Below are 15,299 nucleotides of genomic sequence, written 5' to 3'. Positions count from 1 at the left end.
CGTGACTTCAAGTGAGCTTCACTGTACTGCTAAGGTAAACACTCAACAAAAAACTTCAAATAAAACGTGGAAAATTCCTGCTCCTTGGCCTATGATTTGCTGAAGAAATGGTGCCAAAGTCCAGATTTCTGGTAAGTGGAAGCTCAGGAGTGAATAGATTGACATGTTTGCATCATAGGTGTGCGTGGGCCAAGTTCTGACATGATTTCAAGCCTTGCCACTTAACATTTGACGAGTTATCTCATTTGTTGCCCTGGCAGCATAATCAGACTCCAAGAAAATAATTTGCTCTCTAACTTCCAAGGGCTGCGAAATTCCCTACCTTTGTGCCGACCGTTAACGCTGGTTTTTTTAAAAAATGGCAGCCACCTCGCTTCCGGCACGGGACACGGCGGCTGCCATTTTGGAGAGGTCAATAGCACTGCCGTTACCAGCGCTGGCTTCTCTAAAGCAAATGTGCAGATCATGGTGTCAATCGGCGTGCAACGCCTGATTTGATGCACAACTGCGATTCTGGGTATCGCCGCACTCCACACCACCCTCTCCCAACCATGCATGGAAAAAATTGCTTACTGCAGAGACGCTGTCAGTGCTTCTTAAAGGGACACACACATCTTTCGGATAAGTTTCGATTTCAGTTTTTAGAGTTTTTTCTTAATATTTTATTGAAGTGGTGGCTTGGTGCAATAGGTTTTAAAAGTTGTTAGAGTGCTACTAGATGCTTCGCAAGACTTTGGATGTTAAAGGAAGGCCTCTGAGAAGCCAGTTGCACACAGTCCTGTGGGGCACATGGAGATGAAACAGAGGCAGCAAAGGGGACAAGCTGCTCGCAGAGGGAAGAGGAGGAACCAGAAGGAAGGAGGCAACCCAGACAGCCCCTTTCTGGACACAAGAGTAGGGCTGTGGTGAGGGGAGGGCGGGAAAGCCAGTGCTGCATGATGACACCATGCGCAGCTTGTACATCAGAAGAGATTGTGGGATGAGGGGGATGTGAGAAGGAGGATAACGTATGAGGATACCAGCATCTTGTATCCTTTCAGCCCCACCGCTGGCCAAGGGCTCAGCCATGCCCCTGTCAAGATTGGCCAGCACCATCTCCTCCAAGGGGGTGAGGTGAAGCTAAGAATGTGAGGTGTGCCTCGTGTTTGGTAGAGATTGTTGGTAGGTGAATGGTGGGGGTTGGGGAAGTGTGCATTGAGCAGTGTGTGAGGCTCGTGTCAGTTTTGGCTCAGTTGGTGGCACACTCACCTTTGAGTCAGAAGGTTGCAGGTTTAAGTCCCAGGGACTTGAGCACATAAAAATCTAGGCTAATACTCCAGTGCAGTGCTGAGGGAGTACTGCACTGTCGGAGTAAAGAAAGAAAGATTTGCATTTATATAGCGCCTTTCATGACCAGCGGACGTTTCAAAGCGCTTTACAGCCAATTAAGCACTTTTGAAGTGGAGTCACTTTTGTAATGTGGGAAACGCGGCAGCCAATTTACACACAGCAAGGTCCCGCAAACAGCAATGTGCTAATGGCCAGATAATCTGTTTTTGTTATGTTGGTTGAGGGATGAATATTGGCTAATACACCGGGGATAATTCCCCTGCTCTTCTTCAAAATAGTGCCATGGGATCTTTTACATACACCTGAGAGAGCAGACGGGGCCTCGATTTAGCGTCTCATCCGAAAGACGGCACCTCCGACAGTGCAGCACTCCCTCAGTACTGCACTGGAGTATCAGCCTAGCTTTCTTTATGTGCTCAAGTCCCTTCTGACTCAGAGGCGAGTGTGCTACCAACTGAGCCACACCTGACACTTTCTGCCGTCTTTCGAATTTCTAGGCCGAGGTCTTTCTTTGCATTAAACTCTGCGGAGTTTGCATGACTGTATGAGGTTCTCTGAGAAAGGAGGAGGGTGGAAATAGTTATTAAGAAAGCAATTTATCACAATTATAACCTAATGGATGGTGCTCGCCCCAAAGCAAATTCAGGCTCTGTTAACACAAGTTTGGCTGCTCTGATTAGAACAGCAATGGAAATGAGATCCACAGTTTCCTTAGGATCAAGCTTCCCATTTCTCAAAATGAATGGTCGATTGAACAAATGTTCCAACATTTATTGCAGAACCGCACTAAATGAGATACCCAAGCCAGCGTTTAGGTCATTGTGCCGCAGAAGATGGGCTCCAGCAATTTACATTTTACATAGAATTGCACAGACTTTTACAGCACAGAAACAGGCCATTCAGGCCATAAACCCAAGCTGGTGTTTATGCTCCACACGAGCCTCCTCCTACCCTACTTCATCTCACCCCATTAACATGACCTTCTATTCCTTTCTCCCTCGCGTACTTATCTAGCTTCCTTCAAATGCAACTATTCTATTTGCCTCAACCACTCCACATTCTCACCACTTCGGGCATGTTATCTTAAACCAGATTATTTGATTGGCGTGTGATTGTTCTGACCGGGCAACAAATGAGAGAATTGGTCGAGTGGCAGGGCTTGAAAATCATTTCAAAAGTTGGTCCAATCACATCAGTGATGCAACAACCCAAAGTTTGACTGGAATGCAATTCAGTGCAAAATCATTATAGAACCATGGCCCATAAAGTCTTGATAATGCAACATCTTTGTGCACGTGGTTTGTGTGTGTTCACAATTAGCGCTGCTGCTACCCTTAATCAGTCACTTTCTCTTGTTCACTATGCCATCACATTAGTCAAAGGCAAGTAAAAATGCAGTTACCACAATGTTAACGGTCCAATGGTAAGACATGATCTGTCCACAGCACCATCATTTTGGAAATGGGGAAAACTCTAAGACAGCATAAGGTTCCTAGCATCATTACCTTTCATCCACGATTGTGAAACCAGTTATGCAAGTCATTACCGATTGTTTGAATTAACCTCATTACTGATCACTCTCTGTTGGTGGTTCAGCATAAACAATAACACACATCTATTTGAGCATGTGATGGTCATGATGCCATGATCACACCAGACCAGCAAAATTACACTGAAACACCTGGAACATCCTGAGGGCATGAAAAGCGCTCTAGAAAGAAGTTCTTTATTCTTTACTAGCTGATCAAAACATTTGATGTCTTTATCAGAGGTGTATGATTGCTACTTGCTACTTGTACTGTTTGTGATGACTATGTTGCCAATTTTTGTATGTGTAAAATTCATGAAATAAGGTACCAAACAAAAAGTGGAACCATTCTGAATTTCTTGATAAACTTTTGGGGGTGAAGTTAGAACCAATTGTGGAATAACGTTGGAACCAGAGTAGGACAGTGTAAAGCAATGTCACACTCCTGGAAAACAAAGCTGCTTGAGTCAGTGCACGGCTACAACAGGAAAATCTGCATTGTGGGGGTAGAGGAATGGAGTTTGGGGTGAAATGCAGCAGCGCCCAACTTCTCATATCAGCCCAGTGAAAACAACTAAAAACATACATGGACGGTGCAATTGCCTTCATGGGGCGCTCCCAAGTCAAAGTAACATCATTGCAATGAAATATGGTCTTTGTAAACCAGTTGATTAATGGAATTTCTGCTTGCAGTTTCACAAGACCCAGCCCCATGTGTTTCTTACGTACAGTAACCTTCTCAGTAAATGTTCAGCAAGCCCAGGTTGAATACAGGAATATGCAAAGTTAGTCGAAGAATATACTCAGTGATGAAGTTGAGCAAGCTGACTGTGTTTATAGTTATTTCATGACATGGAGCTGAAAAGCTGCCCTGCAACCTGGAGGCTTTGTGTTGTGGCAACAGTTGCTATTTTCAGGTGAAATACAATTTTCTCTACAAATGAATAAAGAAATGAAGAAACTAACAAACTAGCTGTTTAAAAAAAAATCCATTTGAGGCAAATCACCCCAGGGCAAGCGCTAATTTTTTAAAACAAAATAACGTGGTGTCTTGTATTAAATTTTAGTAATATGACAAAGTTCTGTTTAGGAATCCAAATCTAATCACATCTCCTCCATTGCTAAAACTCCGTAGGAGTTCTGTCAGAAAGTTGGAGCTTCAAGTCCCACATCAGGACTTAATCATGGCTGATATTCCAGTGAGGTACTGAGCGAATGCTACATTTTTGGATGTGCTATCCTTTGGAGGAAATGCCAAGTAAGGTCCCATTTTAGGTGGACATTAAAGATCCCATGGCAGTTGTCCTTGTGTCCTGGCTGCTCTCATCAACTACCAGCAAAAATATCCGATTAACTGGTCATTCCTGTCATTATTGTTTGTGGCAAGCTGCTGGGGCAAAATGCCTGTTGTGTTCACCTACAAAACAACAGTCACTGAGCTCCAAAAGTAACTCACCGTAAAAAGTGCTTCGAGGCATTTCAGCCATGCGACAATGCACTATGTAAATGCCAGTAAATTTTCCTTTCATTCCAATACACTTCTTCCGCCCCCTCAACAATTCTAAGTCAACCCAAGACCTGAACGCTGCTTCCAATCTGGAACAGTCTTTCAACACCTCAATCACATTTGTGAGCAGGATTCAAGAGAAAGCTGGCCATCTGATAGAACATCCTACAGTACTATCACTAGCCGCCTCCAACTTCTCACTCTCTTTCTCTCTCTCTCACAGCCATTCTTGTTTTTTTTGTATTTTATTGATGCTATTGTTGTCATCATTCTCTGAACTTTAGCCCCCTTAGCTTTTCAAAATCAAACTTGGTGTCACCTAATCACTGATTCCTGATTTGCCACATTTTCTATTTTACACTTTTCCACCATGGTGACATTCTGCGGAAGGGCCCCTGGTTCTTCACTGAGTCTTTCTTCCTTAGAAAAACTACATAACCGTGCTCACGTCTTGAAAATATTTCCTGCATTCATTCCTAAATGGCCAACTTCTAATTTTAACGTTATGCCCCCTTGTTCTGGATTTTCCCCACCAGAGGATATAGTTTCTCTGTAGCTACCCTATTGAATCCCTATTTAATCATTTTAAATACCTCAATTAGATCACCTCTCAACCTTCTGAACTTGAGGGAATACAAATATAGTTTATGCAACTTGTCCTCATAATTTAACCCTTTTAGCCTGCATGGCACCCACTTCAAGGCCATTATATCTTTCATAAAAACATAAGAATTAGGAGCAAGAGTAGGCCATATGGCCCCTCGAACCTGTTCCGCCATTCAATAAGATTATGGCTGATCTTCGACCTCAACTCCACTTTCCCGCCTGATCCCCATATCCCTTGATTCCCCTAGAGTCCAAAAATCCATCTATCTCAGCCTTGAATATACTCAATGACTCAGCATCCACAGCCATCTGGGGCAGAGAATTCCAAAGATTCACAACCCTCTGAGTGAAGAAATTCCTCCTCATCTCAGCCTTAAAAGGTTGGCCCATTATCCTGAGACTATACCCCTAGTTCTAGACTCTCCAGCCAGGGGAAACAACCTCTCAGCATCTACCCTGTCAATCCCCCTCAGAATCTTATATGTTTCAATGAGATCACCTCTCATTCTTCTAAACTCCAGAGAGTACAGGCCCATTCTGCTCAATCTCTCCTCATAGGACAACCCTCTCATCCCAGGAATCAACCTAATGAACCTTTCCTGAGGTGCAGTGCCCAAAACTGAACACAATCATCCAAATGGGGTCTGACCAAGACGCTATACAACTGAAGCAGAGCTTCCTCACCCCTGGTGAGATAAAGGCCAACATTTCATTAGCTTTTTTAATTATTTTTTTGTACCTGTGCACTAGCTTTTAGTGGTTTGTGTGCATACAAATTTGGGAATAGATGTCCATACTCAAGCATTAAGAATGATTGAAATAAAAACAGAAGGTGCTGGAAACATGCAGCAGGTCAGACAGCATCTGTGGAGAGAGAAAAACAGAGTTAACGTTTCAGGTCGATGAACAGTTTTTAAGCAAATACAGAGCCAGGCAAAAGGGTGCAATGGGCCAAGGCAAAAAGCGGGTGATAATGGTACAAGTAAAGAAACAAAAGATGGGTCTAGAAGAGGTGTAAATGGTTACTGCAGAATAGTAGAGTGGGAGGGAAGCATGGAAAATGTGGGAAAGAGGAAAAGGCTCCCGTGCCCTGGGAATATGATGGAGAAAGGTGGGTAGAACCCAGGGGTGTGGACCACCCTCCAGCCATGTACCGATGGGGGATCCTCACCCAAAGCACCAGCCCACAAGTCCTCCACTCCCAGTGACTCTGGTGCTGCCATCATCCATGACCAGCACCCACAGTCAGAGGAAATGGGAGCGCTGGTTAAGATTTAAAGTTGCTAAACTCAATGTTTAGGCCAGAAGGTTGTAAAGTGCCTAGTAGAAAGATGAGGTGATGTTCCTTGAGATTGCATTGAGATTGATGCCTCAGCTCATCTGCTGCTGAAACCCTTATCCATGCCTTTTTTTACCTCTAGACTCGACTATTCTAACACACTCCTGGCTGGCCTCCCACCTTGCACCCTCAGTAAACTTGAGGTGATCCAAAACCCAGCTGCCTGTATCCTGACTCACACCAAATCCCGTTCGCCCATCACCTCTGCGCTCGCTGACCTACATTGGTTCCCGGTCCGGCAACACCTTAAATTTAAAATTCTCATCCTTGTTTTCAAACCCCTCCAAGGCCTCACCCCTCCTTATCTCTGTAACCTCCGCCACCCCTACAACCCTCCGAGATTGCTGCATTCCTCCAATTCTGGCCTCTTGAGTATCCCCGATTTTTATCGCTCCACCCATTGGCGGCCGTGCTTTCAGGTGCCTGGGCCCTAAGCTCTGGAATTCCCTTCCTAAACCTCTCTATTCTCTCTTTCCTCCTTTAAGACGCTCCTTAAAACCTACCTCTTTGACCAAGCTTTTGGTCACCTGCCCCTGATATCTCCCTATGTGGCTTGGTGTTAAATTTTGTTTTAATAAGTCTCCTGTGAAGTGCCTTGGGACATTTTCCTACGTTAAAGGCACTTGTATAAATGCAAGTTGTTGTTGTCATTGCTGTTTTTGGTATATACAGTCTATAATGGCAATCTCAATCCTTTTATTGATACAGTCAGAAGGGGAATGTTAGTCCTAATGCCCAGAACTTCGGGTCTCCACGGGGTGAGTACGCACGGGGTACTCGCCCGTAAGCCCAATGGAAATGCCGGTTTCCTACATGCACTGCGCATGCACGGGAAACCGGCACTTCCGTTCCCCTAAAGCAGGGGTTAAGAGGTCAAACGCAGGTGCGCGGGAGAGGCTGAGCGTGCGCATCGAACTTACGTTTTTTTTGCAGGTTTTCCCGGGAGGGTAAGTCTCCAGAAGTTAGACATTTAAGAAGCAGCCGCAAGGCCTGGCTTTTTACAAGGTAAGTGGTGAATTCATTAAAATTAAAACATTTTTTCCACAGGTTTATTATTTTTAAATACTTTAAAGAAAGGTAAGTTTATTTTTAGCCCCGTTAGAAAATAAAATGATTTTTTTCAAAAATTTAAATTATTGTTTAAAATAGTTATTTCATGTAATTTATAGTTTACTGGCTGAAGTGCCCGGCGGTGCTGAGGCTTTTTTGAGGGCATGTTGTTGTTGGAAGAGAGACAGAGAGTGACTGGGGGGAAGAGAGAGAGCGATTGGGGGGGAAGAGAGAGAGCGACTGGGGGGAAGAGAGAGCGCGACGGGGAGAAGAGAGAGAGCGACTGGGGGGAAGAGAGAGAGCGACTGGGGGGAAGAGAGAGAGCGACGGGGAAGAGAGAGAGTGACTGGGGGGAAGAGAGAGAGTGATGGGGGGAAGGGGAGGGGGAGGGGGGGAGGAAGGGGGAGGGGAGGGGGGGCAGGAAGGGGAGGGGGAGTAGGGGAGGGGGAGGGGGGAGGGGGAGGGTGAGGAAGGGGAGGGGGGAGGAAGGGGAGGGGGAGAGGAAGGGGCGGGGGAGGGGAGGAAGGGAGAGGGGAGGGGTGGGAGGAGGGGGAGGGGGGGAGGAGGGGTAGGGGAGGAAGGGGAGAGGGGGCAGGAAGGGGAGGGGGAGGGGGGAAGGAAGGGAAGGGAGGGGGGAGGAGGGGAGGGGAGGGGGAGGAGGGAGGGGGGAGGGAAGGGGAGGGGGAGGGGGTGAGGAAGGGGAGGGGGAGGGGGGGTGAGGAAGGGGAGGGGGAAGGGGGGTGGGGAGGGGGAGGGGGAGGAAGGATGGGGGGAGGGGGGAGGAAGGGGAGGGGGGGAAGGGGGAGTGGGTGGGGTGGGAGGAGGGGGAGGGGGGGAGGGAAGGGAGGGGAGGGGGGAAGGAAGGGAGGGGAGGGAGGGAGGGAAGGGGGGGAGGGGGGAGGAAGGGGGGGAGGAGGAAGGGGGTGGGAGGGGAGGAAGGAGGGGGGAGGAGAGGGGGAGAGGGGAGGGGGGGGGAGGGAAAAGGTGGGGAAAGGAGGGGGGGAGAAAGGGAGGGGGGGGAAAAGGGAGGGGGGGGAGCCAGCAGACACTCTCCCCCTCTGCCGGCGATGGCTCCGCTGAGCTCCGTGCCGTCCCACGCAGTGACATGGCCAAGCCAAGCGCAGCGCCCCGGTCCACCCGAGCCCCGCGCCCCCCCTCCCCGAGGCCGGGCCTGAGGCGGCTTGAGACGGCCAATTCCGGGTTGCCGAGGTAACCCCCCTACCCTCTCCGCCCTCGCCGATCTCCGGGACCGGGCCTGGGCCTGAGCGGCTTGAGACGGCCGATTGCGGCTGGCGAGCCCGGTTGCCGGGGTAACCCTCTCCACTCCCCCCCTCCCCCACCCCTCCAGAGCCCCGCCCCCCCGCTAACCTGCTCGCTTCCCTCTGCCCGCTGCTCTGTGTGCCCCGTGTGAAGGTGCGCGTGCGCCGTGTAGCGCGAGCGTGAATGAAGCGCGAGCAGCTTGCAGTGAGCCCAGCCAGCCTTTACCAAGATGGCTGGCCGCTGGTTCAGAATCGGGCCCAGCGGGACGGCCGGTGCGTAGCTCGGGCGTGGCTGGGCAACAGACGCCCAGGCTGCGAGGCCTGCCTGCAAAAACGGTGGAAAGATAGGAAAATTATAGAGGTTAGAGAAAAGATTTACAAATGAATTAACTTTTTTTAAAAACAATTTGTGTTTTAAAAGCAACTTTTTTTTTGCTGGAAATGTAGATTTGAAAAGAAACACGCAGAAAGCGGGAAAAAGAAATGAAGAGTTTGGAATCAAGATGCCGGCCACTCACCTCGGTTCAGAATGATAAGGCCTGCCCACACACGCACCGATTGGTCAACTGTCAGGTCACTGAAGTGTAGGATCGGTCAATCGACCTGTCACTCGACTGTAGGATGGCCCGCCTGCACATGCAATGAACCCGCCCCCGTGATGCAGTGATTGGTCGACCGTCGGGTCGCTCGACCATACGATTGGTCAACCTTCACGTCACTCGATGCTAATGAGCGGATAATGAGCGGAATTTTGAACGTTTTTTGGATACCGTCAGCACAATATTTGTCCGACGAAAAAGTAAATACGCCTACAAGAGTCCCCTAATGATGAGCTTTCTTTTGATATAACACATGTGTAGGTACGCTCTATAACTTTTGATTGTATAGCTGGACAGACAGAGAGACAGACAGACAGACAGAGAGACATACTGTTTTATATATTTAGATTTAAAAATGATGTTTCTTAAAATTTATTTGAAGATTTAATGATGTTTTGGGGCTCGTAGTATTTCTAAGTTTGACAGCACTTCCTGTCAAACTTATGAATGAAGCATTCCCTGCTCCGATTGGCTCCCCATGGCCCATATGATCCCAGGGGACGCATCGAACTAACTACGCCCCTGGGATACGCAAGCACTGCGCGCCGGCAGTTGGAGCAGGCCCAGGATCGGAATTCCATGGGGGCCCACAGCACAATGGCCGGCGCGCTAGGTATGTGCAGGTCGGGGGCTTACACCCGCGGGAAGCCCCCGACCCGAATTTCTGGGCCATTATGTACAATCAGGCATGGAACAGTCAGTCCTGTTATATACAATACGTGGGATAGCCAGTCCTGCTATATACAGTCGCTGTTGGGACAGCCAGTCATGTTATAGACACAGTTGATATTGGACAGTCAGTTCCAATATTTATAACCTGTTGTGAGGCAGTCAGTCCTGTTATATACAGTCTGCAATGAGACTGTCAGCCCTATTCTATACAATCTATAGTGAGACTGTCAGTCTATTTGTATACCTTTGTTTAACAACTCATCCGAAAGACGGGACCTCCAACAGTGTAGCTCTCACTCAGCGCTGCACTGAAGTGTCAGCCTAAATTATGTACTCACGTCTCTGGAGTGGGGTTGAACCCACAACCCTCTGCCTCAGAGACAGAGTGCTACCGCTGAGCCAAGGCTGACACCTTGTTGGACAATTCATCCTGTTATATTCAGTTTAGTGGCATACTCAGTTATGTTAATGACTCAGGCAGTAATGGAATGGTTGATGCCTTTTTTACATTTCACTTGTCATTAATAAAACAAGTGCACCCCATAATTTGAAGCAATTATTATACCATAACATCTTTGAATTTTGAATCTTAATGGAATAGTATTTTGTTGAACTCCCATCTGTATTAATACCCTTTTCTTCACTATTTGATGTAAATTCCTAGTCCTGTACATGTGAACAAAAGTGACTTCAAAGTAACTTTAAAACTAATCTCTCTCATTCTTCCCCTCTCACACTTCTCCCTCTCATTCTTCCCCTTGCTCTTTCTTGGTTCTCTCTTCACCTCCTCTCTTTCTTCCCCTTTTTCACCCCCTTTCTTATCCCTCCGTTTCTTCCCCACTTTCCATCTTCTTCTCACTCATCCCCCTTTTTACCCTCTCTCCTTTTGCCTCTTTCTCTTCCCTTCTCCATCTCTCTTCGCCCATTCCTCTCCCCTTCTTGCTCTCATTCTCTCCTTCCCCATGTATGTCTATCTTTCACTTTTATTTTTCTTCCCCTCCTCTCCTTTCTCCCACCCTCTCCTCCATTGTCTTTCTCAATTTCTCTCTCTCCCTCCCCCTTCATTCCGTCTTTCCCTTTTCTGTCTCTCCCTCTCCCCCTTTCTCTCTCTCTCCTTCTCTCTGTCTCATACATACACACGCACCTACCCATTTTTCACCTGCAGGAAGGCTGGTCTAATCCTGTCCAAGTTGGAAGAGCTGAGCAGCTGGTGCAGGAGCCTGCTGCGGGAGCCCAAGATTGTCCTGCGCCGGATCTCCTTCAAATACCTGTCCTGCCGGTACAGTGAAATGAAGCCTTCAGGAATAAACTGGCAAGAGCTGAGCACAGGGGTCAAAAAGATCTGCGACGAGCAGCTCCTGACGGTGCTGTACAATGACTACGGAGAGCACAAAGAGTTCTGACAGAGGACAATACATCACTTCCATCCCTCCACCACTGCCCCCACCCCCCTCCCGCCCCCACGCCACCTTCGCCAGCTGCTTTACACGCAATCCACACGGCCTTCTGGGTAAAATGTTGCTTGGCTCCCCGCAATCGTTTTGTGGAGCTCGTTAAACCCCAGGCTCACTTTGGTCTGGCTGTAAAACTTTGAATCTGTTTGAATAGTGTCAGCCAAACATGTGGATCGTTTGATTTAAACTTCTTCACTGGAAGCTGGAAGGACTGGAGGAGGAATCAGATGGTGGTGATGGTGTGAGCATTACGTGTATTCCCACAGCCGAATCTGTTGTTCCGCTGTCTTAGGGCCTGAAATATATTGATATTGTTTCATTGTAAACATTCCAACATTGTTGCATATTGGAAGTGTTTTATTTAACGCTCAGCGGCACTTAGGGCCGCCACCTATTGTCAGGTCCAACACTGCACAGGTGGTGGAATCGGGTTGGGTTTCAGGGTTGGATCATGCATTAAGTTCTGGAGTTTGCTGCGCTGATGATGAAAATTAACATGGCACCTCATGTCATTCTCAGAGATGGCCCACTATTAGCCCTAATGTCAGCCTTAAAAAGAGGGGGGTTGCAATGGTATTGGTTCCCAAAGGCAGAGGGTTAACATAGCACTGAGTTACCCATGACAGAGGGGTTACTATGGTACCTAGTGTTCCATTGTAGAGGAAGTTACTATTACACACAGCGCCGCATCTATGAAGCCTTCCGACTGCAAGGGGTGCTATGGTTCCTTGTGGCCCCTTCTATATGTAGTTTAGAAATAATCCCCCCATACCATGAGGCACAGGACTAAATGGAGACAATTGATGAGCTTCTGAGGCTCTGTTTATATTTTGGGAAATTTCCACCAGCTTACTCAAACAATCCAACTGTCTGATCCAATACTGGATGGATGGCAATCCTAGTGGTACTAAACCATATACCTACATGCATGCACGCACACAAATGCAAAGATAACCCCTAGCTTCTCTTTTCCACTACAACCCGTCTTCTTAAACTTCTCTCCTCTGCCTCCTCCGCCCTCAACTCCAACAGCAAGTGCAAGGACTTCTTTGTCACTAAGATCGAGACCATCCACTCAGCTGCCTTTGCCGCTTTCCTCCCTTCCCCCAGCCCACCAGGCTAAACTTCTTCTAAGATTCCCCCCTGCCTTAGCATGAACTCGCATCTTTCTCTAGTTTCTCAACTATCTCCCCTCATGCCCTCTGTGAGCTCATCTTGTCCATGGAACCTAATCTCCCTCCATGCTCCCTCAAATCTAATCCCACCAAACTGCTGACTGCCCAACTTCCCATCTTGGCCCCAATCAGTTGATATTGTTCACTGTTCTCTCTCCTCAGGGACTGTCCCCCTCCCCTCTCAAACCTGCTGTCATCACCCCTCTCCTTAAAAAACTCACCTTTCACCCTGCTGTCCTTGCAAACTACCACCCCTTCTACAACCTCCCTTTCCTCTTCAAAGTCCTTGAACATGTTGTTGCCTCCCAAATCCGTGCGCACCTTTCTTTCAACTCCATGTTTGAATCCCTCCAATCAGGTTTCTGCCCCTGCCATAGTACAAAAACAGCTCATCAAAGTCACAAATTACATCCTATATAACTGTGACAATGCTAAACTATCCCTCCTCATCCCACCCGACCTGTCTGCAGCCTTTGATACAGTTGGCCATACCATCCTCCTCCATCGCCTCTCCACCGTCATCCAGCTGGGTGGGACTGCACTCGCCTGGTTCCATTCTTATCTATCTAATCATAACCAGAGAATCATCTGCAACGGCTTCTCTTCCCGATCCTGCACCATTACCTGTGGAGTCCACCAAGGATCTATCCATGGTCCCCTCCTATTTCTCATCTAAATGCTGCCTCTTGGCCACATCATCCGAAAACACAATGTCATGTTCCACATGTACACTGACGGCACCCAGCTCTACCTCACCCCACCTCTCTCGACCTCTCCACTGTCTCTGATTTATCCCACTACTTGTCCGACATCCAGTACTGGATGAGCAGAAATTTTCTCCAACTAAGTATTGGGAAGACCGAAGCCATTGCCTTTAGCCTCAGCTCATCGCTGCTGAAACTGTCATCCATGCCTTTGTTACCCTCCAGACTTGACTATTCCAACGCACTCCTGGCCGGCCTCCCACAGTCCACCCTACATAAACTTGAGCTCATCCAAAACTCTGCTGCCTGTATCATAACTCGCACCAAGTCCCATTCACCCATCACCCCTGTGCTCGATGGCCTACATAGACTCCCAGTCTGGCAACGCCTCAGATTTAAAAATGTCATCCTTGTTTTCAAACCCCTCCATGGCCTCGCCTCTCCCTATCTCTGTAACCTCCTCCAGCCCGAAAATCTTCAGAGATCTCTGCACTTCTCCAATTTTGGCCTCTTGCGCATTCCTGATTTTAATCACTCCCCCCATTGGCGGCCGTGCGTTCAGCTGCCTAAGCCCTAAACTCTGGAATTCCCTCCCTAAACCTTTCTGCCTCTCTACCTCTCTCTCCTCCTTTAAGACGCTGCTTAAAACCTACCTCTTTGACCAAGCTTTTGGTAACCTGTCCTAATATTTCCTTGTGTGGCTCGGTGTTAAATTTTGTTTGATAACACTCCTGTGAAGCACCTTGGGACATTTTACTACTTTAAAGGTGCTATATAAATGCAAGTTGTTGTTGTTATACACACACTCACACACATGCTACATTTTATGCATGTAGGTTTCTCATTCAGATGAAAAGAAAACCATGCACTTAATGCACCCAGTGTCAGGAGGGCAGAGGAGCATCAAACAGGATCGCAAAGGGATCTAACCAACCGCAGCTATAATTGCATATATACACAAACACATATGTATTGATGAGGGGAGACCCGACCTATTAGTTATTGTAGGTCACTCTGCCTCACTCGGTTTCTTACTGTTAATTTACTGTCTCTGAAGGCGCAGCAGCGAGTAAACTGAGACCAGACGCTAATATTACAAAACCGTCACGGATCGGACCATTTAGGAGAAGCAGATTTTTTTGTGGAATAGTAATATTGAACATCACGTGTTTGCCCTGCTCCTACTATTGATAAAGTACGAGAAGGTTGCCTGGTGTGCCCTCTTTTGGAAAAGGGTAAACATGGTACCAAGTGAACCCTCTTATAGAAATGGGATCAGTAGAGTAGTACTCCTATTATAGAAAGGATTTAACATGACACCTTGTGAATGCTCTTATGGGGTGATACGCCATTGTAATCTTATTTCCAGTCTCTTGTTCAGTACCTCAGTCGACACTGTTTGTTTGACACTATAGTCCTCTCCGAATACTGCAGTAATCTGTCGGATGGTGTTCCACATCCTGCCCTTGTATAATTGCAAACATATCCTGGCTGATTCCTCACAATGAAACAATTCTTCAGGCATTCCCCAGCATGCAAATTAGATTAGATCAGATTAGATTAGTGAATTCCTCCCCCACATTAGGTCATGCTGATTTAAATCCACTGACAGATAGACAGGTGCATGGTCTACAATTACGTGTTTTAATATTTATTCAGAATAGGCTTTTTACTGTATATAACAAAAATCACCAACTTTTAAGATTATTGTAGCAAAGGTATAGTTGCTAAAAGATGTGATGTGGTAACATTTTTACACTACTCTTTGTTAAAACACATTGACCGACTGCTAATATTTTATGAACCATCACAAAATAAACCAGTAAAAGCTAGTAATCTTGCCTGCTAAAAGACTCCATTCCTCAAACCAGAGCTACGCCACAACACTGAACATTTCAACATGCAGCATAGAGCAAGAGACAGTCCACTGGTGTAAAGCTGAAATCAATTGCACTTTGCACTTCTATCACCTCTCTCCCCTATTCCAGTGTAAAACACACTGATCCCCTCATTATAACCTCACTCACAGAGCACTACTAAGAGGGTGCTAACGGGGCGGAAAATAACTAGCGCCCAG

General features: G+C 47.2%; 1 protein-coding gene across 1 annotated transcript in view; it reads left to right on the top strand.

The window, feature by feature from the left end:
• The window catches only part of astn1 (astrotactin 1), a 3,287,998-nt gene extending 3,272,944 nt beyond the window's left edge, over positions 1 to 15,054 (top strand). The window contains exon 21 of the mRNA XM_085982255.1: positions 11,055 to 15,054. Within this exon, the coding sequence (XP_085838381.1) occupies positions 11,055 to 11,292 (238 nt within the window). The 3' untranslated portion in view covers positions 11,293 to 15,054. The remainder of the gene's footprint in view (positions 1 to 11,054) is intronic.
• The last annotated feature ends 245 nt before the right edge of the window (positions 15,055 to 15,299 follow it).

The sequence above is a fragment of the Somniosus microcephalus genome, chromosome 3 (genome assembly GCF_052327205.1).
Source record: "Somniosus microcephalus isolate GS21.2 chromosome 3, FLI_Smic_1.0, whole genome shotgun sequence".
In the NCBI taxonomy this organism is placed as follows: domain Eukaryota; kingdom Metazoa; phylum Chordata; class Chondrichthyes; order Squaliformes; family Somniosidae; genus Somniosus; species Somniosus microcephalus.
The sequence above is the reverse complement of the archived record's forward strand: the minus strand, read 5'-3'. Positions and strand labels throughout refer to the sequence as shown.